The sequence below is a fragment of the Nematostella vectensis genome, chromosome 4 (genome assembly GCF_932526225.1).
Source record: "Nematostella vectensis chromosome 4, jaNemVect1.1, whole genome shotgun sequence".
NCBI lineage: Eukaryota > Metazoa > Cnidaria > Anthozoa > Actiniaria > Edwardsiidae > Nematostella > Nematostella vectensis.
In genome coordinates, this window is record NC_064037.1 from 12,345,571 (window position 1) to 12,369,167 (window position 23,597).

Consider the following 23,597-nt stretch of genomic DNA (forward strand, 5'->3'; position numbering starts at 1 on the left):
AATGTGAGTAGCGCGTAGACAAAGAAGTATATGTATACACAACTATGATATAAAGCATAAGCTAGATAAGTCTGAAATGGAGCCAAATCCGACAATAAACATGCCGTGGAGATACTGCAAAGGCTTCGGAAGTGTCCAGATTTTTATCAGAGAACCCCCCCCCCCCGGAAAAATTAGGTCCACTGTTTTGAATTTCGCACCCCCCCCCCCCCCCCCCCATGAAAAATTTTGGGTACGGGCCTGTTACTTGTGGTATTTTCCTTACAAATAGATACTAAGAATAGTAATCCGATATCAGTAATAACTCAGTGTTTGTCGATGTGAAATAGGTCGGATGCGATGGTGTGCTACGGGCGCGGTGGTACTTCTGTTTGAATCAGGGGCTCTTTGCACTGTGCTGTTTGGTACTAACATGTGGAACATGACTGGGTGGGGTTGTCTATGTCGCGATTCATGTTGCGCCAAAAGACTGTTGATCGCGCCCGACGACGCACAATAAAAACAAGGAGCTTAGGGTGAGCCTAACGAACCCCTGGGCGAGACGACGCACAATAAAATAGGGACTTAGAGGGAAACAAACCAACCCCGGCGCGAGTCGACGCACATTAAAACAATGGGCTTAGGGCGAACCTAACGAACCCCGGGGCGAGATGACGCACAATAAAATAGTGACTTAGAGGGAAACAAACGAACCCCGGCGCGAGACGACGCACAATAAAACAATGGGCTTAGGGCGAACCTAACGAACCCCGGGGCGAGACGACGCATAATAAAACAATGGGCTTAGGGCGAACCTAACGAACCCCGGGGCGAGACGACGCACAATAAAACAGAGACTAAGAGCGAACCTAACGAACCCCGGCCCGAGACTATACGCACAATAAAATAGGGACTTAGAAGGAAACAAACGAACCACGGCGCGAGACTATACGCACAATAAAATAGGGACTTAGAAGGAAACAAACGAACCCCGGCGCGAGACTATACGCACAATAGAATAGAAGGAAACAAACAAACCCCGGCGCGAGACTATACGCACAATAAAATAGGGACTTAGAAGGAAACAAACGAACCCCGGCGCGAGACTTTACGCACAATTAAACAATGGGCTTAGGGCGAACGTAACGAACCCCGGGGCGAGACGACGTGTGCCATAAAACAAGTGGGCTTAAGGGGAACCTAAGGACGCAAAACGACGCACCATTAACAACAAGGGGCTAAGGCGATCCTAACGAACCGAGAGTTATGCGATCACAAACTCTAGATGTAGTGTCAGATTTTTTATGATCTGAAAAAAGAAAACAAAACAAAACTAACGGCCCTTATTAAGTTAACAGATAAGCTTGGAGCTCGGCAGAGAGGTGGTTGGTGCTTTGGCATGCATTGCCTATGTGGGTCACCGCAATAGGAGCACTTGTGGGCGTTCCGACAGCAGGCCGTACCCAGGGTTTTTCTTGGGAGGGGGGGGGGGGGGTTGCGAAATCCGAAAAATTGTACCTAATTTTTCTAGTGTTTGTGTTTGTGTGTGTGTGTGCGTGTGTGGGGGGGGGGGGGGGGGGTGGAGGGGGGTGGAGGGAGTTCTCTGATAAAAATCTGTTTTTATGCCTTTGCAAAAACCCCACGGGACATTTATTGTCGGATTTGACTACATACCAGAGTGATCTAGCTTATGCTTTATAGTTTTGTCTACTAATAGCACGTCTATTGAGAACCGATAGTGGACCTTCGGCCGTTGTGGGGAGTGCGTTCGCACCCCCTGCACCCCCCAACCCCCTGGGTACGGGCGTGGACAGGTTGGATGAGGCGAGGTGCATCTGCACTGATTCCAGGAGGTGCAACACGCTTCCGATGTGGACGTTGGGGCTAGCGAATCCAAAAAGTCCTGCTCACTGTACAAACTCTGGAAGAACAGTTTGCCCCAGAGGAGAGGAGGGATGGCCGGAGGCCTTAATCAGGAACCTGGACCCAGGCCGGCGCTAACACAGCCTCGGTAACTTCGTCTAAATTCGTTAGAGACACAATTAGAGACTGTATTTCCAGTACATCCCGCGGGGCAATACTTATATCCTTTTTAAAACAGCAAAAACACGCGAAAGTATATTCTAGAAAATCGGGAAGAAACGCCTTTAGAAAAGATATACAATTTTTACAGACCCGACCTTCAACTTAGTGGTTGATTGGACACTTTGGGTAAAGCTTTGCTTTCATAACTAGGAAGGGGAAGGACCAATGTTTAATTGATTAATTTTGTGCCTCCCTAATACAAAACGTACCTTCCCAACACGGCACCGGCAAACATCGAAAAACAGCCCTTGAAATGTAAACAAGCGACCATGTGATACGATGCGCGCCGTAATCTTAGCGTCTGCAGTGGAGAGCAGACGAATTGCCGAAAGTGGACTGTTTGTTACCGCGAAATGGAAAAGAATTCCAGTAATTTTTTTCGGCGATAGAAATGGAGGAAAAGCTAGAGAAAAATTAATTTTTTCTTATCTTGCAAAATATATGGAAAAGCTAGATTTAAAAGGAAAAAGTAGGACATTTTTCTGAATTCTTGACAAGGTTTAATTAGCAAAAAACTGGATCTTAATTTATTTTTCAGATCGACAGGAAAAGAAAAATAAGAAATTTCAATTTTTCAGGTAACTTATATTCGGCCGAAAAGTAAAAGTAGAATTGCCGAAACTGGTCATGGATTAAAGGCAAACCTCATTTAGCGCTTTCGTATAATCCAAAAAGTGTCTTTGTCACAAAGGGTTTATTATAATTTAGATATTTTAACTCTTTGCGCTCTCTGCGTGACGGGCGCAGTCATTACTTTGTTTATTTTTTATGAATTTGGCACTCAAAAAGTCACGTGACTGTAATGCAGTTTTTATAGTTCGAGTTAATCGAAGCAAAAAAGACTGAGAATAATTTTTAATCCAAGGGAAATAAACAAGTAAAATTAACAGGAAAGTTCGAGTTTTTCGAGTTTGAGTTAGCAAAGTTCCTCCTGTCATTTGTGTTAGTTTTAGAAAGCGATGTCTCAGATTCAGTTATCAGAGTATTTTGTCAAAATAAAAGAATACATTTACGGAGCAAGCACTCGGCGTTCCCCCTTTTCCGGACCATCTTCAGGTTAATGGATGCATGAGAGCCTTCGCAAAGAATACGCTTTCGGAAGCAACGAAAAGTACCTTATAATTCCCGCCCGGTTCCATTCAATGACGTAAAAAAAAAACTCTTCAACTGTTCAAGGTCGTTTCGTATTAAATTTATAGATAAAGGCTTTCAAAGAAAAAAAAAAGCTTTCAAAGACCATCTCAAAAGTCCCACATGAGACTATCATTTGTATTTCTCTGTTTATGTATGACGTGACAAAAACACCACCAGTCACGGAGTGCATAAATAATTGACAAAGTACGCCCCCTTTTATCTTTCAACAGGGCCGTAGCAGGCCACGTAAGATTGGGGGGGGGGAGGGGCACAAAACAGAAACATTAAGAAAATATTTGGGGGGGGGGGGGGGGGGGCTCACGCCCATACTGGTCATTTCCTTATATTTTTTAAAAATATTGGTGGGGTAGGGGGGGGGGGCATGTGCCCCAGTGGACCACCCCCTGCAACGGCCCTGTGTGATCATATCTAAAGCTGTCAATCAATATACAGTTTCATGACATCGACTTGAAGGGTTTGGCTGTCTTCTCACAAGACCAAAGAATCCCTGTATCTCCCAAATGTAAACAACTTTTGCAACATCCTCGAAACTAATGTTAAAATCATTTTTTGAGTGTCATGTACTGTCACTACGTCATTAAGTAGCCACTCAAAGCGATTCTGTTTGTCTTTTTGAATTAAACTCCTTAAAGTACCCTTCAGAAATTATTCTTCTGAAAAAGCCGACAGTTGATCACACAAAAGGCTTTTGCTGAGCTTTTTAATACTCCTACCGCTTGCGCAAGAGGGTTGTGACATTTGCGGGCGATAACAATCTCTGTCTTTGTTAGTTCACTGTTAAGAATCAACAACTGTTTTCTTTGCACTTTCGTGGCGTTCAAGTATAACTCTAGTGTTTATTTGTGCGCTGTAAATTCCGCCAGGCCTAGATATTAATCAACCTTTTGAACCCTGTTTTGAAAGCCTTTTGTAGCCGCATGCCGCCTTAACCTTCTCTAGTCGAGATAAGTGATAGCGCAGATGTGAGCTGTCATCTGTAGTCTCTCTACAAAATTTTCTCCCAATCCCTATTACTGAAAACGCAAACATATACCAGAAATACTCCGTTTCTCGCTAACATTTGGTCGATTGGTACGAAGTTTTGGTTGAGTGTTTTATGTGTTTGTGGTATTTCGCTGACGTTAAGGTCATTTTGCGCGAGGGGAGTCTATGCACCTCAGGCTATCCCAACAACTGACAGCGAGAGAACTCTGTATTAGTTTCGTATCTTTACCGTCATCTTCTATTCGTTTTATTCTTTGCTGCTTTTAGTCATAACTTGCGCTTATGAACGGATAATTGGCGACGTGAGTTCCGCTATTGTGGCTGCAAATTGTTCCCGGTCTTGACATTGTAATGCCCAATTAGAAACATTGTTTGGAGTAGAGTGTGTGTTATTATAAAGGGGAACATATTGATTAGTGTGAGAGAAAACAATTATAGTAAACAGCGAAGTCTGTGTATGATACATCGCCTACAAACAATCTTTACACGACTCATTTGATTGTATAGGGCTGTCACTAATTCATCGTAATTAAACTAATTATGCTGGTGTCCTTATCAGGGTGCCAAAAATGAGTCAAATGCGACCTCGATTGGCTTCTCAACTGTGATCAAAGCATTTTGCCGCTACGAGACCAGCATCCTTTGCGAGCTGCTCCCGCTTCGGTCAGTGTGAAAGACGAGGAGCCCTTTTCGAGTTGGTTGCGTTCGTTTGGTGTTCTCCGATTACAACTTAGCATTTTCTTCCTCTACGAATCCAACCAGAGGGGCAGTGTTTACTCGATAAGGTACAGAAATCTAGGTCATCGTGTGACGGACACTGGAGATGTAGCGTTGCTTGCAGGTTCTGAAACTGACAATGTTGACGGATCGCTTGTGTTGCAGGGGGCTTTCTCGACTGGTCCATGGCTGTGAATCGAGTCGGAAAGCAGCGCGAGTTTTGATTGCAAGCGGTGAATGGTGAATTAACGTAAGTTGAGTACTTTATTCGTATCATTACTGCATAAAAGGATCGTGGATCGTATCGATTTTAGCACAGTGGTGCTGAACCGTAGCCGTCTACAACACGTGCGTTCTTCCTACCACTCCTCGCGTTCAAAACTCTGCAAGGATTTTCAGTCCAGTTTTTAAGCCGAATTTCTAGATAAGGCTTGTGTAACCTGCAAAGAGCTTTTTCTAGTGTTTATAACGGCCACCATGTTAGCAAGGAGACGCTAGCTTGTGCAACGAAAGCGTTTGTTTTGATTATAACTTTGTTCGGGACCTCGCACGGCATCAAAGTTTGGCGATTGTGAAACTTGTTAGAACCTAATTTTGCGCCTTTTCCGGGGTTTGATCCGTAACTCAAGTGAAGGATGTTTTTATTTTATTTTATTATTATCGGGTTTGTTATTAATTTTATATGCATTTGTTGTATGGTCATAAGTTGATATTGTATTTGTCATGTCGTTTCGGAAGTTTGTTCAGTTCGTTGTATTTCGTTCCAATGTCGGATGGATTTTTGAGGGGTTTATCCCGTTTGCTTACGCAGTGTGTAAACGAACCACGGTGAACTAAAGCATCGACAAATTTATCTAAGAACTTGTTTTGATTACTGTAGTTTCGCTCACAACTCACACGTCCTAACATAGAAGCAAGTGTGCTTATTTAGCGGGGAAAGGCGCTTCAGGCTCAAGTCTTGTGTCAACTTTCCGCTTCGTTTGTTGTATAGTTTCACACCCGACAGTTTTATTGTTTGCTAGTTCGATTCTATCACCTTCAAAGCCCCCCCTTTGTTTCCACCAATGATTAGTGTAATTGTTTTGCCCTGTTGTCTTTGTATAAACATCAGCTTTTGCCGGATGTGAGCTTCGCGCGGGTAACTTTTTCCTTTTTTATCGAAACTTCTACCTCGGATACAGCCCGACTCGAAAGTACCCTTCCAGCTTTGTGCTCAGAAACCTGAAGATCTTTTCAAACATTATTTATTTCATTTTCTCGTGATATATATTATTTTATTATTTTTTTCGAGAGGGGTCTGCTCATTTTGCTTTGCGATAAAAAGATTGTTTATGTGTCTTTGATAAAAATTAATTAGTCGACCGTTCTCTTTAACTGCCGTCTGTCCTATCGCTAGGTCGCTGCCCCCAGCTTTTAATTGTTTGCTTTTTCATGTAAACGCTGGTTTCATTCAAGAAGTTTCTCTCATCTAAGTACACGCATAGTCTATCGGTTTAGCAAGCACATGTTTATTTTTCATATTAGTAAAATAGTGTTCAAGTTGGTTTAGGGAAAGTATGTAATCCCTTTACTAGCTACCGGTTAATCCTTGTGTCACTGTCTTAAACTTGATTCAAAACAATCTTCCGCGTGGAGCCCGAACAAAGCGTAACCCTATCCAATTTTCGGTACCTGTTTTGCATATTTTAAGCATTGAAGAAAACTACTAGAAAGCTCGTTGCTGCTTGGAGGGAATCTTTACAGCTTTTAGCGGCCTTTCATCATGGCTTTCTCCTCTCGAATGTAGGTAGAACGTATCTCAAGAGGTCGTATCTAGCCGTGTTTTTATTGACACAAACCGTGACAAAGCATTTTAGGTCGATAAACACTGGAAATGCACCGGATTTGCCGAAAAAGCCATTTCATGGTTATTTAAAAAAATCAAGAAACCCATTAACGGTAACTTTTGAATTGCCGCCAATGTAAATATTATTCCGAAACTCTTTTATTTTTAGATATTAACATTTAAGTTTATACGTCAAGTTGATAAAACATTTTATGCTATTTTTTCTTTGGGATGGATTATACCTTACCTGTCTCTATACACAATTATATTTTGTTGGCTTTCATCATAGGAAAAAAAGGTTCTAAGATAGCAAAGTTATTACATTGGGTTCTTGTAGACTCCCTGTAGTTTTTCTTGCCAAAACATTCTTTAGAAGTTCTACTCAATTGAAGCACCTGAGTTTTCTACATTGTTTTTTCCCTTTTATCTACCACCTCAAAGCTGTCAAAGAATATGCCATGTTTTGTATCAACATCACACTTTTTGGAAAGTAATTTTCAACCTAAAATAACAACCAAAATACAGTCTTCTACAACGGAGAAGTGTTTTGAAGCTTTATAAATGTGTTGAGCCTCTAGTTTGACAATGTTGCCTTTGTTGATTTTACTTTTTTTATGTGTAATGGAAATTAAATAATAACCATTAACTGTCAGCTGTTTAGGCCTAATGTATGCAAAGCAAACTGCATTGACTGAAAAGAGTAAAACAGTGGTAGTGTTGTCTGCCGTGACCTAGCTTCCTTTGAGTTTTCAAGGTGGAAAGATGGCAATAAGGCAAGTTTTTAGATCTACCTGGTTTATGCCATTCTATTTGGTGAGGTAACAGAACATCTCTTATGAATAGCAATATGATTAACCAAATTGTGGTCTGTGGTGTTCAAAGAAAAGAACAATTAGATGACTGAGTTAGTTAATGTATAGTTTTGGACCTCTTCTGATAATTTTATTTAAGTTTTGTGTTATTTTTTAACCCTACAGTTTTTTTGTCTTTTGTGATATTTTGATGTTTTTTTTTTTTAGTTTTTATGTGTTCTAGTCTTGTGAAGTGACATTTTTCAAAGCTTTCTTGATTCATGAAGCCTGTTTCAGTTTTCTTACCATTAACCCTATTAACAATCCTTGGAATAGCTGGTGATGTACAAGTTGTTTAGTCTATGACAGTCATTTCACACTGGACCCCAGTGTGTTTCCTGAGGCTATAGAAACAAATCTGTATGGTGCCTTGGTTCCCAGCATGTGATAGGGCTTTTCCACAGAAACACTGGTCTATTGACCATCAAGATCAAGTCTGACTTTGCACCAAGCAAAACCATTTTGTGAAAGACTTGCCTATGCTCAATAAAGCAATATCTGAAAACCAATGGTACAAATCATTTTTGGTTTTGCCCTGGCATGGATTGGAATTGCTGAAAACCTTACCTAAATGTTAGCATTCATTTATATCTGATTTCTATTCTGAAATTAATGTAAAAAATAGCCATCCATCTGTTGTTATCCTTAATATTTTGAAAAAAAAAATTGTAAGGAAATTTCAAGCTTCTCTTGTTACCTGCCAAATGGTCCAGCATCTGAAGAGAACTCTTTTTGTATAAAAAGAAACTCTGCAGCAGAAAGGTAGAAGGAAAAGGTGATCTTGTCTGTAAAGGTAGTGGCATTTATACGAGAGTGAAACATATATTGGTGAGTTAGGGTCTTAGTGAATATCAGGTAACTGTCTTAACTCCAATTGTGCTGTCTCTTAGCAGGAAAGACTCGTTCAGAGTTTTTTTCTATGCTAACCATAACACATTGCTTTGTTTTATTATCTACTTCTGGTACAAGGATCTGTAAATTTTTGTCTTAAAGGTTACAAAGTGTATCATGATTTTCATGGATGTTTTCTACACCAATAAATGATGTTCTCATTTTGACATTTCTTGTGATTATTGAAAAGTGTTTATTATGTGTGTCACTTCAGTTTAGCTCTCCATAAAAAAGCTAGTTAAAATTTATAGTATTATCCAAATACTTATTAGCTTTTATTATTGTTATTTTTTATCAAAAAGACTTGGTTCTGGAGGGTAAAAATGGCAAGGGAAAAATATTTCAAGGGAGTTAGGAGCTTTTTGCTTTAAGATTTTTTTTGCTGTTGTTGTCTTTAATGACAGAATTTTTTGTAGCTTTCAGACTTGTATGATACATGCTTATCTTTTACGGAAATGTTAATGAAAAGCACTTAAGAGGAGCTGCTTTTATCTTGAAAGTATCAGTGGCTTTTAGTGTTTAAGACTTAGTGAATCAATTGTCTGTTATGTTTTAAAAATGTTAATGGTATTTTTTTACTTTATGGTTTTCAAAATGCAGCCAAAGAAATTTCCAATTTGTTATGATTACTGAATTTATATTAATATTACCTCATTGCCTGCTTTGATAGAAACTAGTTAATAAGCTCATTCATTGGCCTGCATTTGTTTTTTTATTGTTAGATCCTCAGACTAAAGATTTATTTTGCTTGATTTATTTTTGTACACTTTCATATCTTCCTCGTGTGATATTTGGTTTTAATGTAATCCTTTGTGGACGACTTGCATTGGTACTTTATTTGTTAGTACATACTGGTTTTGTTATCTAATGTTACTATGCATTCCCACAAGTTTATTTAACATTTATATTATCAAAATTCTTCCCACATTGATTAGGAGTGTTTTTCAATTCTAATTTAATTGGTTTTCTTTTGTTTAAATACTTTTTATTATTATAACCTATTCTCATTCACTGCTTCTTTCCTGATCTAGTGTCACTGTGAAACTTCAGTGTAACCTTTGTTTCATCAGAGTATTTTAATCAGAGTATCTATAAACCAAGTTCTCTAGGGTTTTCTTTTCTATTTTTGTTTTATTTTGTTTTTGTCTAGGAAAGCTTTGTGTAGAATTTATGTAGGATTTTCTTCGGGGGTGCTTTTGTCCAGCTCTTTACATAGCTGTCAACCTTGCTCTAGGAAAATCTCGAGAAAATACAGTGTATGTTTCAGAAGTACCAAGATAGCTAATGTAGGAGAATACAGTAAATGTATGGATATTTTCAAGAAAATATGGCTTGAGAAAAGGTTCAAAATCTTGAGACTCCTGCCTAATGCAGGAGAGTTGACAGCTATGCCTTTAATGGCCTTGTGCAAGATGCATATATTCAGAAATGGCATGATATTTTTATTTATTGTTATTAGATTGTGACAGTTATAACAGCAAGAAGTGTTTTTGCCTCATACAAACTCTGATTACAGACGTTAGACCTTTTTTTTATCAAGTGGAACTTCAATCATGATGGTGTTTTTCTCCAGAGAATGGCATCCGACCAAGGACAATCTGATTCCAACAGCAGTTTGGATGGTATTCCTGTAAGTTTCCATCATGCATTATTGAGCATGTCCTTGCACTGCTGTACAAGTATATACTACAAATATAAAAATTTAGAAACATGTAAACTGCTGTTACTCTGCTTAGATTCCTTAAAAGGATAATTAGGCTAAAATTTTAGATCATAAGTCTACATCAAATCTAACAATTGAAGATAAAACTATAAAAAGCTAAAAGTGGCTGTGTGCTTCAGATGTATAGTTTATAATTTGATGCTCCATATGCTTTAAATTAGATTTAAATCTTGGAATTAATTCAAATCTGTATAGCAAGTACATCCTATCAAAGTAAAAGCAAAATAAACCAATAAAAAGTAACTTGTTCATTTTGAGTTTTGTTTGTTTCTCTGCCACTTATTCTTAATCGCCTATTGATCACACTGAAGTGAATATAATTAGGGTCTTATGTTGTTGTAAAGACTTGATGAGTAACCTCACATTGTGTGTACCTAAGGAATAATATTGAAAACAAATGAAAGGTGATGCAAATCTTCAGCATTACATAACCTTTGTTATAAATAGACAATCACCCTATTGCTTAATAACCAAGTGAATGAAATAAAGTAATATCACGAATATATATTTTATTACATAATATTTGTTGAGTTATCATTTTGTGATCAAAACTTAAGTTTATGTGCTCAATTGCAATGTTTTATATGTATGTATTTTTTTAAACTTTAACATCTTTTTGCTATCTGAATTATCCATTTGGACATGTTTTCTTTTTCTTTTTGAATACTGGTAGCAAATCACAATCAAACACCCAGCATATTGAGTAAATATTTTCCTTAACTGTTTATTTAACATTCAGCTTTGTGTGCTTTATATTTTCAAGACAATATAACCTGTTGAGATGTATTGATTGTTTTCTACATCTGTGTTTAGACAGGGGATTTTAAAAAGATGAAACTTATCATTACCTGTATAGTATATTCACTTTGCAAAGAACAATGATTTCCTCATGCTTAGCTCTCCAAGTTTGCAAGAAAAGGGTTTTATACTCTTGTATGTATAACCATCCACCTATTATTTTTCAGGTAAAAAGAGCTCGCAAGGATAACAGCCCCAATGACAAGGATAGGTAGGAACTTGTTCTTTATTTTTAAAATTGTTATTTTCCTGTTTTATCATAGCATAAGCATTTTAAAAGTCTTGGAATTTTCCTGAGTTTCTACCCTGAAATATGTTAAAATTGCTGAATCTAGAAAATTAATTTTTCTTACAGGCACACCAAACCTAGTGTTCCTTTCTTTTGGCTGATTATATTGGAGAAATGTAGATTTGCATATCTGAATTTTATAAGTACAATATCAGTTTTGCAATGATATTGAAATTCAAACTAAAATTTTGAAACATTGGTACTTCAAGTAAGTGGCCTCTCTTGGGACCATGCTAAGCGGCTGCCTAATAAAGGTTTTTTTAAAAAAATGATACTGAAATCATAATATACCTTACAATAAAAGCTGCTGCCATTTCTAAGCCTCATTAATCGCTTGTATACTCATTTAACATCAAATTTCTGTTGCTCTCAATAGTCAACTTTTCTGCCTGTTTCCCAAATATGAAAAGTCACAAAATGGTGGGTTATTTCTTGTGTTAAGCAAATTTGCAAGCTTGTAGTCTAGATATTTATCTGTCTTATCATGTCTTTAATAATTGATACTGCCTTACTTAAATATTTTAATGGGCCTTTTGTGACAAAAATCGTAAAAGTTTGTGACTTCAGACTTTGACCAATGGTTATTCACAAATGAGGCAGTTTAAAGTTAAATCAAAACATGCTCTGTCAGTAGTACGTGACAATGGAAAGGATATCAAACAGATCACTTGTGGTAATGCTATAGTCAATTTGAATCTTTAAAAAGTGTTGATTTCAGACAAGAAAAAAAGTACTTTAAATTATGCGTATAAGGTAAAAAAAAATACAATAATTCAGCTTTAAAATTATATGTTGTTTGCAGGTTCCCATTTAATTCAACACAGGTTCAAGCAATTACATTTTGTACAATCTTGCTATATCCATCTACAGAATCCTTGATGCAGGGCTTCTGGAATTACGCGGAAAAAAAAACTCAAAATTACGCACGATTCTTTGCTAAATTACGGAAATTACGCGCTGAATTACGCGGGATTTTGCAATACATTTTTCTTTAAAAATCAAAATTTTGCGTGATTCTTTGCTAAATTACGTGCTAAATTGCACGGAATATCAACTGTTACATCCAAACAACACTTTGTACCGAAGGAAAGCACGAAATAACTTGAAAAGGTTAATTTTTTGCGTGAAAATATCTTAGGCGAGTTTTCATTGGCTCCTAGCCACCAGCCAATTAAAAAAGGTATTTTGTTATTAGTCCTAGGCCTTCGCGGTTTAGCAAAGAACTCCTAGTCATTTTATTTGTTCTCGAAATTCAGTTCAAAATATCGCACTCTTACAAAGAATATCTCTTTTTTTACTAGAAATAGAGGTAAGAACCCCAAAAGAACACATCAGCTGTGCAATTAAATGTTTTGTCTTTCAGAATATAGCCAAATTACGCGGAAATTTGTGGATTACGCAAAAAAAGCCAAATTACGCGCTTCCGCACAAGCGCGTAATTCCAGAAGCCCTGTTGATGGAAGTGAGCCGCCTTGCAGGCAATGCTTTTGCCCCAAAACAGCATTAAGAAAATAAGGCTATATGGGAAACCTGTGGCGAGGACACAAGCTTGAATTGTCCCCCTCCCCCTTAACAAGTGAATCTGTTCACCACAGGAAGCCCATGAAGCTGTTTCTGTTAACTCTCAGGTCTTTTAACGTTTAGAGACACCTGCGAAGGTGGATAGATAGAGGTATAGAATGCAGTGTTTGAGTTATCAATATTTCAATACTCTTGGAAATTGCCGCCTCATAGAGGGTAACCTCATAGGTTTGAGGTCATACATATTTGAGCATTCCACCCCTTAAAGAATGCTAACAACGCGGTCATTTTATGCTCCCGCTCAATGCGGAGTCACACGAAGCATCCGTTTCCATCGGCTAATTCAAGCGAGTAACCAAGATATTTCCAATCAAATATTGTCAATGTCATATCAGACTTTGTTCTTAGATTGTTATGTTGCGAATAAACTGTGGTTGTATTTTCAATGATAAACAATAACAAAAAAGTGGTAAGTCATTTAAAGTAACCCTGGGTCAACAAATGGTAACACTTTCAATACTTTTTAGCAGTGTAGATTCCAGTGGTGGGAGTAGCCCTGAGGATACGTGTGAGGCCATCAGCAGGCAAGAAACAGTCCTCCAAGGAATGACTCCAGATCCTGACAAAACTGAAAACTGGGATGTTAGTACAGAATCTGGAATCTCTACAGCCGGCAGCGACCTTGGAGTTGGAGGACCAAACGTTATAGCTCCTGTCTCAACATCTTCTTTAGAATATACAGAATCTGGCACAACTGTTACAAACTTGGACCAGTGTGCATATGGTGTAAATATGAATTCAGGGGCAGATAATTCACAGTTTCAAGGAAATTATTTAACAAATCAGGGGTTCTTTAATCAGCGGTCTTATCCTCATATCGTGCCCACCCCTGCACAACAGACGTTGGCCACTGGGTTGTCTCAGTATTCATCTGGTGGTGTTATTCAAGGAACAGGCGTCTCACCTGGCACTAGCTATCTCTACTCGCAGCCAGGCTCTCTTGGTGGCTTTCCCCTTGTCCAGACAGTACGATACCCTACAAGTAACTCGCCACCAAAAACTAGTAACGACACAAACCCAGTAACAAGCGACCAAGCTCAGACAGGCCCTATTCCCGACATATCCATCTTGCGACAGCCTGTCAGCACTTATAACAGTCCATATGGAGTCACTGCATATTCCAGTGTCATTCAACAAGGGCAGACAGGATTTAATAACAATTTTCAGCAACAGCCATACATTGTGGCTTCAACTGCATCTCCGTCAACTACTACAGGCGGTTTCACCAACCAACAAGCACAGGGGCTGCAGCAACAGGCCACCTTTCAATATGGATACTCCCAGAGGAATTCCCAGCAAGGGGGATTTGCGTACAGCTACCTTAATGCACCGCCACCAGCATACTCTCCACGCACCTACATCACACAGATGAATAGCACACCCCCTCCTAATACGGTTGCTGGACAAACAAGTGCTTACCAACTTACCTCATTAGTGCCGACCCAAGGGACGCAGGTTCTTTCTGATGCAGGATCCAATGGTTAGTGCTTTCCTTTTATTCTACATCCACCCAAGGCCTCTCTTCCTTCCACCCCACACCCAAAGTCCTCTACAGCCTTCCGCTCCACACCCTGGTCGCTCCCTCTTCCTCTCCAACACCCAATTTCCCCTCCCTCGTTCCATCCCACACCTGATTTCCTCCCCCTCCTTTTTCTCCACAACCACTTCCTCTCCCTTTTAAGCCATATACATGGGTACTTTTTTACTTGCATCTTACCAAGATACAAGATACTCTCTCTCTTTTTATCACAAACCCATTGGTCTCTCCCTCCTTCCATCCCAGCAGTTCCCCTTTCCATCCCCACCCAAAGGCATTTCCCTTTTATTTCTAACCTCTCTCCCCCTCTCCTTCCCACTTTCAAGGGCCCTTTCTCCTTACGCCATACACTTAGAGCCTCTTTCTTTCTTCCAATGCCAAAATGGCCTCATTCAACCTCATATTCAAAAGCATCTCCTCTTTATCCCACATCCATGTGACCTGCATTCCCTTTATTAGCTTTAATGCCTTGTCCTCTTGATGTTTTTTGTCACACAGTCAAAACAAATATGTATTTGTGTATTTCAGTAGTGCAATACTCCCCAACTATGGCCTCAACTCCAAGCCCTCCAGACTCGCCTGGTCGAAATGATGCCAATCTCAACAACACATCACTGTCATCATCATCATTACAAGGACAGGATGGAATTGTTGGCATCAATGATGGGACTGGGGGGCTTAGTAATGGCAATGACAGAGCGAGGGGTAGAGGTGGGCGTGGTGGCAGGGGTAGAGGGAGTGGGCGTGGCAGGCGCTCAACCTCCTCAGCACCTACCCCTGAATTGGACCATAGTTTAGAGGTAAGAATTGAGGCATTGTGTTTGATTTTTTTTTGGATTTGCCTTTTTTAAAGGACATTTTTTTAAAGTTCAAGCTTTATTGTTACTAGATGGTTTCTTCTCAACAGAGAATTTTTATATGGGATCTTGATGAGACCATCATAATCTTCCATTCCCTGCTTACTGGCTTGTTTGCCACCAAATTTGGAAAGGTAAGTCCATTTTTAAGTGCAGGTGAATAGGCGTATATTCATTCTAAAGGATATGCCTGGTTTGACATGGAATCACTGGGTTTGACATTAAATCACCATTTTTGGCAAAAATCACAGAACCTGTCTAAAGTTGAACGATATACTGTGAATGAAGAATCCTAAATCTAAGTGTGAAAACTTTACTGGGAATAATTCTTTGTTATTTTACTTCACAAAATAAATTTTAAATTACATGCATTTCATAACGAAAAAAAGCTTGTATCTATCTGGAGATTTAAAGCACCAAGTTATAGTCTACTAGCTTAAAACTATTCAGTTTATTATAGTTTTCTCGCTCCTTTTTATCCAATTGATTCACCAAAGCATGGGGAGGGTTAGCGTCATAGGTTTACTGATTTATACTTTTTGAATTGCATATAATCTTTTTGTGTAATGTAGGATTCGCCGTCCAGTGTTGCTCTTGGGTTACGCATGGAGGAAATGATTTTCAACCTCGCTGATACCCACATGTTCTTCAACGATCTTGAGGTAAGTGTGCAGCCTGTAAACTTGAAATCAGGATTTCAGAAAACTATCCCAACCCCTCCCCCCAAAAAAGAATATAAGCCAACTTTAAAAATTATGCTTATTAGTGGCTAGATTTATGTGTAATTGCCTAGTTTTGAAAGTCACTGAAAGTCACAAGAGTACAAGGAAGCTATCAGGGAAAGACTTGTTTACTCTTGATTTTTATGGGAAATACTGTATAATACCACCCCACACTGCTAAATCTGTTTTTTTTTTTATCCTGACTGTAGTGGCATTGGGATTCAATGACACTATCCCAAGTCAAATTGGCTGGACACTTTGTAACTAGCCACCCAAATATCTGCACTTATGCAATGACAAAGTTAAGGTTAGGCAGCAACAAAGCCTAACTGCTTGTTACACAAAAGTTTGCACTGGGGGACACAATAAATAAAAATGCACCCCAAACATTTTTGTCTTTATTCCTATATTCTTCTTGATTATTTTTGGGGAAGGCTGCTAACTCCCTCTGTTGCTGTCTCTTAACGCAAATGTAGAGCAACATTAGGGGAAAACCAAAACCTTTATTGTATATATTTGTAGGACTGTGATCAGGTCCACATTGACGATGTTGCTGCTGATGATAATGGCCTTGACCTCAGGTAAGCATTCACCACTCTAACAGGCGTGTATTTAAAAAAAAATGATAAGTTAGTGTAGTACCTAAGTGTAGTTTTCCATCAGATGGATTATATGCAAAGGGTTACACTGGTTTATTTTTTGCAATTTCAAGATGAGTGGGATTGCTACTCGGCAGAAAACCCATTGTTCAGAGTTTTTCCTCGTGCAAGATGTGGGATGGTTCGCCTCCCCTTCTCCCACCATCTGGAATCCTGGATCCATCCCATATCTGAAATAACATGCCCTGTTTAGGGCAAGGGACAGATGATAAAGAAAACCCCAATTTCCCCCTGGACCTCAGAAGTCTTATGTTAAAAATCAGGTTCCGGTCAGAATGGCTTGAAATATATATCCCTTTTATGTTAAATAGCTTTAGATAACCCGTCTCGGCCAGAGAAAGTAAAAAATTCTACTCTCGTAAGTGGCTTGCATTAGTAAAGTGGATATAGGGGAAACTTTTAACTTTTCATCTTTTTGTAGTACCTACAATTTTGAAGCAGATGGTTTCCATGCTGCAGCAACATCTGCTAACCTGTGCATGGCAACTGGTGTACGTGGAGGTGTGGACTGGATGAGGAAGCTGGCCTACCGCTACAGAAAGATCAAGGAAGTCTATAGTAGCTATAGGAACAATGTAGGGGGTGAGTGCTGTTGGCTGTTATTTCATGTCACTGAGTGACAATTTAACAAACAAGCCTTGCAAGTCAGTTATATACAAACGTTTTAAAGCTATATAACTTAGTTGTCAGATCAGACATATTGTGCTACAGTATATTGAGCTAAATGATTTGCTGAGGAATGTGTGCAGTCATAGATATAACATGGAAAACTAAACTATTTGACAATCTTTTTTTTGTAGTTAAGTGGATGTTTGCACCCCTGTACATACCTCAAGCTACACGACAGTCAGTTAACCTTGTATTTCCTTTGTGAAGGTCTTTTAGGGGCTGCTAAGCGAGAGACATGGCTTCAGTTGAGAATGGAGCTGGAATCTACTACAGACTCTTGGCTTACCCTTGCTCTCAAGGCGCTGTCAATTATCCATTCAAGGTGCTTTCCTTTATAAAATTGCAGGTTACATCTCACCTGCTCTGTCTCAATTGTCTATTTTTTTTTTCACCCTTATTGTTTTTGCCAATTGAACCTGAAAGTTTTTATCTTAGGTCCAAACCCTTTAAATTTGATTATGGTATATCCTAACTATTTTTTTTTTCATGTGTCCTTAGAACGAACTGCCTCAACATAATGGTCACTACAACTCAGCTGGTACCGGCCCTGGCCAAGAGCTTGCTTTACGGTCTCGGAGCCCTGTTTCCCATTGAGAATATTTACAGTGCAACCAAAATAGGTAAGGTATTTTGGAATACTTGGCAAGTCACCTGTTATTTTTACCCTCCTATAGGACATATAGGCATTATTATAATGTCTAGAGTGAGGTAATGGCACATACTGGACCTAATAATCATGGTCTTGGTGGGCAAATGGCTCATATAGGACCTAGTAAACTTGTAATGGGTGGGCAAATGGCTCATATAGGACCTAGTAAACTTGTAATGGGTGGGCAAATGGCTCATATAGGACCTAGTAAACTTGTAATGGGTGGGCAAATGGCTCATATAGGACCTAGTAAACTTGTAATGGGTGGGTAAATGGCTCATATAGGACCTAGTAAACTTGTAATGGGTGGGTGAATGGCTCATATAGGACCTAGTAAACTTGTAATGGGTGGGCAAATGGCTCATATAGAACCTAGTAAACTTGTAATGGGTGGGTAAATGGCTCATATAGGACCTAGTAAACTTGTAATGGGTGGGCAAATGGCTCATATAGGACCTAGTAAACTTGTAATGGGTGGGCAAATGGCTCATATAGGACCTAGTAAACTTGTAATGGGTGGGTAAATGGCTCATATAGGACCTAGTAAACTTGTAATGGGTGGGTGAATGGCTCATATAGGACCTAGTAAACTTGTAATGGGTGGGCAAATGGCTCATATAGGACCTAGTAAACTTGTAATGGGTGGGCAAATGGCTCATATAGGACCTAGTAAACTTGTAATGGGTGGGCAAATGGCTCATATAGGACCTAGTAAACTTGTAATGGGTGGGTAAATGGCTCATATAGGACCTAGTAAACTTGTAATGGGTGGGCAAATGGCTCATATAGGACCTAGTAAACTTGTAATGGGTGGGCAAATGGCTCATATAGGACCTAGTAAACTTGTAATGGGTGGGTAAATGGCTCATATAGGACCTAGTAAACTTGTAATGGGTTGGTGAATGGCTCATATAGGACCTAGTAAACTTGTAATGGGTGGGCAAATGGCTCATATAGCACCTAGTAAACTTGTAATGGGTGGGTGAATGGCTCATATAGGACCTAGTAAATTTGTAATGGGTGGGTGAATGGCTCATATAGGACCTAGTAAACTTGTAATGGGTGGGTGAATGGCTCATATAGGACCTAGTAAACTTGTAATGGGTGGGTGAATAGCTCATATAGGACCTAGTAAACTTGTAATGGGTGGGTGAATGGCTCATATAGGACCTAGTAAACTTGTAATGGGTGGGTGAATGGCTCATATAGGACCTAGTAAACTTGTAATGGGTGGGTGAATGGCTCATATAGGACCTAGTAAACTTGTAATGGGTGATCAAATGGCTCATATAGGACCTAGTAAACTTGTAATGGGTGGGTGAATGGCTCATATAGGACCTAGTAAACTTGTAATGGGTGGGTGAATGGCTCATATAGGACCTAGTAAACTTGTAATGGGTGGGCAAATGGCTCATATAGGACCTAGTAAACTTGTAATGGGTGGGTGAATGGCTCATATAGGACCTAGTAAACTTGTAATGGGTGGGGGAATGGCTCATATAGGACCTAGTAAACTTGTAATGGGTGGGTGAATGGGTCATATAGGACCTAGTAAACTTGTAATGGGTGGGTGAATGGCTCATATAGGACCTAGTAAACTTGTAATGGGTGTGTGAATGGCTCATATAGGACCTAGTAAACTTGTAATGGGTGGGTGAATGGCTCATATAGGACCTAATAAACTTGTAATGGGTGGGGGAATGGCTCATATAGGACCTAGTAAACTTTTAATGGGTGGGTGAATGGCTCATATAGGACCTAGTAAACTTGTAATGGGTGGGTGAATGGCTCATATAGGACCTAGTAAACTTGTAATGGGTGGGTGAATGGCTCATATAGGACCTTATAGGCTCTCTAGCTTCCAGACGGCGTTTTCTTCTTTGTTGCATTAAATCTATAACCAGCATAAGTATCTTGAACCGAGGATGTATCGGTAATATTTTATCACTGAATTTCTTCCAAATGTTTTTTCCTTTAGGCAAGGAGGCTTGTTTTGAGAGAATATTGAACCGGTTCGGCAAAAAGTGTACATACATCGTTGTAGGAGACGGGAGAGATGAGGAGACTGCAAGCCGACAGGTAAATGATAGACGAAGGGTGTTTGATTACAACCTTACCCCCCCCCCCCCCCCTCCCTCCCTGGCTGCCAAGTAGACAAAATATGCATAATAATATCCTATATAATTTATTGGTGTTCATTCCCCTAATTATTTTGTGTTTATTTCTAACTCCACATGAACTTTGAAGCCCCTACGATGGCAAAATACAATTTTCTGTGGAATCATAAAAGGCATGTGGCTTTCCGTGCATCTTATTTTTTTTTTCTTATTTTCCAGATGAATTTTCCATTTTGGAGGGTCAACACTCATTCAGATCTAATCAACCTCCACCACGCCCTAGACCTGGGTCACCTCTGATTATTATTAAATCGTCATCGGCTCTGCCCATGCCAACATCACAGTGATGCACATCTCAGCCATCTGTTGTTTTAACCAACGCATTCAAAATGAACCGTTTCCAAGGTAATGGTGGTCCTGTGGAAATCTAGCGCTAAAGCGTGGCTCTGGCATCATAGCACTCTTTTACAGCCGCTGTAAGAGCCACTTTTCAAGCCCTTTTAATCGCGATGTTTGCCTTTGGGCTTGAAACGAGCGAAGAATACAACAAGTCGCAAAAAGGGCGAAAATCAAACCAAAGCCTCGCTTTCGCGCTTTAATTACACAGTACTCCCAATATCTGGAGAAGGCCTGTTTGGTCCTGGTCGCTTGCATATTCATTTGAATATTTAGTTTCAGTTTATAGTGGTGTTGCATTTTTACAAGGACGTTTGAATGCTGCTTGTCCTTGTTTTCCTTTCATATATATAAACCACGTAAGACCCGTAGGACTCGTAACTCCAGCTTTAGCTAACTCGTAGTTACCACATCACAGCCGGAACACTCAACGGTTGGGAGCGAGACAGACTACAATTAATTTCCCGCCAAATCATATTTTGTTCAATTACAATGTGTTTTTGCTTAAACGTGACGTCAATGATTGCCATTGTACATGCCTGTTGATAAGATTCATTAGATAAAAACGACGAATCATTCGTACTCCTTGGGGAGCAACAAATTACTAAATACGTTCACCATGGCTTTGGTGAATTAAACGAAAGGTCCACGTCTAAAAATAAGATATTCTAAAAATGCAATGGTAAATTGGATTTCTCACTCGGAGAGCGTATAACTAAATGGCATATTTTTCTCGGTACAAATAAGATTAGTATATTTTAGGAGACAAATTCACAGAGTTTATGTAAAATGTTTATAGAAATGTGAAATTTTAGTTTACTTACATTTAGGCCATTTGTTTGCGGGTGGATGTGCCGTCTTTTTCTCGGGGGTCGGGGCAAACTGCCCCTCTTCTTGTCCCACTGTTTATCACACCTCTATGTGCATAACAGCTAGGGGAAAGATTTAGTAAAACCATAAAGTAAACACTCCTCGGTGTATTAGATCTATATAGAGAAGTTAGAGACAATACAAGTATTTTTACAAAATGATTGATAGAAGCGATAAAAATTAAAATGCATCCGGTTTTGTACACAACATATAATGATTAAGCTGAATGATGAGAGGCATATAGAAATTGATTATATTTGTTATTGCGGTAATTGTACGTTTGAAGATTTTCAAGTTCGGCAAAGCAATGAAATTTCTGTGGTTCCCAGTCGAGCCCGTTTTAATGTTTTGAATCCCAAGACCTGTGCTAGAGAATTGTAGTTAGACTATTGTTTACTGGTATAGAATTGTGTATTAGAATGTATCGTGGTAGTGAGCTCTCCTGCAAATTAACCGCATTTAAATAAATGGGAGTAGACTTAGAACAACAGAAATGTTTCTACTTTGCCATGAATCTAAATAGTATACCTTCCAATAGTTCTTGTTTTAAACAAAATAAAACTTTACTCAGGCATCCGATAAAATTGACAACACTGATAATCGAGATCACAAAAGTCAATACTAAACTGAGTTACTTACGTCGAATATTATCATAATTATTTCCTTGATCCGCCGATGTTGTCGATTTTATCAATTGCCTTGACCACGCCCGAACAAACGGAGAAGAGCTTATGTGCAATTTCTGTACACCACTAAACATAGCAACTAATATATTTCGTAATTGTGTCATTGCAACCTCACTGTATTTTATTTGAAATATTTAGAAATCAATGAATGACCGTTACTTCTATGTAATGTACATATAAAATCGTGTAACAAAAGATTTACTGCCTATACTCTTGTTTGGTGTTTTTTTTTTTTCATCTCCCGTTATATATGCTTTTCTGTAGGCACACACGAAGCTCCCAAAAAGGCTGGGGGGGGGGGGGGGGGGGGGGGGGGAGGGGAGCTTGCGATGCAGGCTACTACCTCTAATGTCCAGTGTCTCCTTTTTTGTCTTTCAAAAAAAATACTGACTCAGCGTTTCTTCAGGATTCACACGTGCACTTGTAGACAGCTCGGTCTCGAAATGTTCGGGGGCGGTGGCACCATACAGAAGCATAAACAAAATATTGAGCCACGCCCCTACTCGGTCATTTTTAATAGTTTTTTTTTTAATTTTGAGGATGGGGTACGTGCCTCCTCCTTCCAGCGCCCCACCCACTGCCACGACTCTGCAACTTATAGTCACTATCTTTACTAAGAAATACTTGTTTCTGTGAGACCCCGCTACGCTTGGTACGCATTGCTACTCTTTTTAGTCAAGTCAACACCGCATTCTTATTGGCTGACCTCAAGCAAGGGAGCACGGCAGAGTGTATTCCTATTTATCGCGCGATTGATATTGTTACGAAAATAAACGCGTCACATGTGTTTGTTTTGTAAGGAGAGATATCAGTCGCGCTGTTGGGGGGGGGGGGGGGGGGTAGGTCTCCGATTATGAAGTGGATTATGTTTGTCAACAGGTTCTTTATTAGTATAATGCCCGAATCCTTTCCGAGGATAGATAGTTACAGTAGAGCCTCTCCGAGGCTCGCGATGCACTTCGCGATCTTTGTGTCGTGCCGACACTACGCATATCCGATATCTTCGGGCCGATGATAAGAACAAAGTCCATGTTGACAAACATCCAACAGCGCAACAGTGCATAACAGAGTGGTTTATTTTCGTAACAATATCAATCGCGCGTTTAATAGAATAAACACATTCTGCCGTGCTCCCTTGCCTCAAGTAAAGTGTCGGATTTTATTCGCGAGGTGGTGGGAGGGGTTCGTTTGGCCATTAAACTGACCATTTTCCCCTAGATCACATTGCTTCCCAATTGTGTCTAATTTCAGCGGACCTTACGCCGTCCTATGAAGGCTCAAGTCCCGCCCTAATTCTCAGAAACGCATTTATTCTGTCCGTTTGAAAATAAAGAGTTGTTTAGGCTCATTTCTAGCTGATAGAGGAAACCAAGAAGGCGCGCTAGATTTGTGTCTCCAGACTTTGAGAAATCCTTAGTTTTTACCTACTTCCGCTTCGAATATTATAACATTTTTTATCATTATTATTGTTCATAGAATTCTGGTGAACCAAAAACGTGGATTTCTGCAACTTTTAACTTGTCATGGGATCCCTGGGGAAATATGTACTTTCATCCG

General features: G+C 39.4%; 1 protein-coding gene and 1 long non-coding RNA gene across 10 annotated transcripts; one reads left to right on the forward strand and one right to left on the reverse strand.

Moving 5' to 3' along the window:
* The first annotated feature begins 4,827 nt into the window (after positions 1-4,827).
* On the forward strand, positions 4,828-22,248 carry LOC5508888 (eyes absent homolog 1). Of its 9 annotated transcripts, none has more exons than XM_032377695.2 (14): positions 4,828-4,988; positions 5,086-5,170; positions 10,061-10,117; positions 11,176-11,219; positions 13,346-14,358; positions 14,944-15,215; positions 15,305-15,406; positions 15,845-15,934; positions 16,517-16,575; positions 17,075-17,235; positions 17,530-17,644; positions 17,821-17,942; positions 19,950-20,050; positions 20,308-22,248. In XM_032377695.2, exons 3-14 carry the CDS (start codon positions 10,064-10,066, stop codon positions 20,386-20,388), a joined length of 2,214 nt encoding a protein of 737 aa, XP_032233586.1. In that variant the 5' UTR covers positions 4,828-4,988; positions 5,086-5,170; positions 10,061-10,063; the 3' UTR covers positions 20,389-22,248. The 9 variants fall into 9 exon arrangements, with proteins under 9 accessions (XP_032233586.1, XP_032233588.1, XP_032233587.1 ...); XM_032377697.2 differs by having other exon boundaries at positions 15,323-15,406; XM_032377696.2 differs by having other exon boundaries at positions 13,349-14,358.
* LOC116615757 lies at positions 7,765-8,390 on the reverse strand. Its single transcript, XR_004295108.2, has 2 exons — positions 8,294-8,390; positions 7,765-8,094 (listed from the first exon to the last, which is right to left on the reverse strand). It is a non-coding gene; the product is annotated as an uncharacterized LOC116615757 (long non-coding RNA).
* Positions 22,249-23,597: the final 1,349 nt, after the last annotated feature.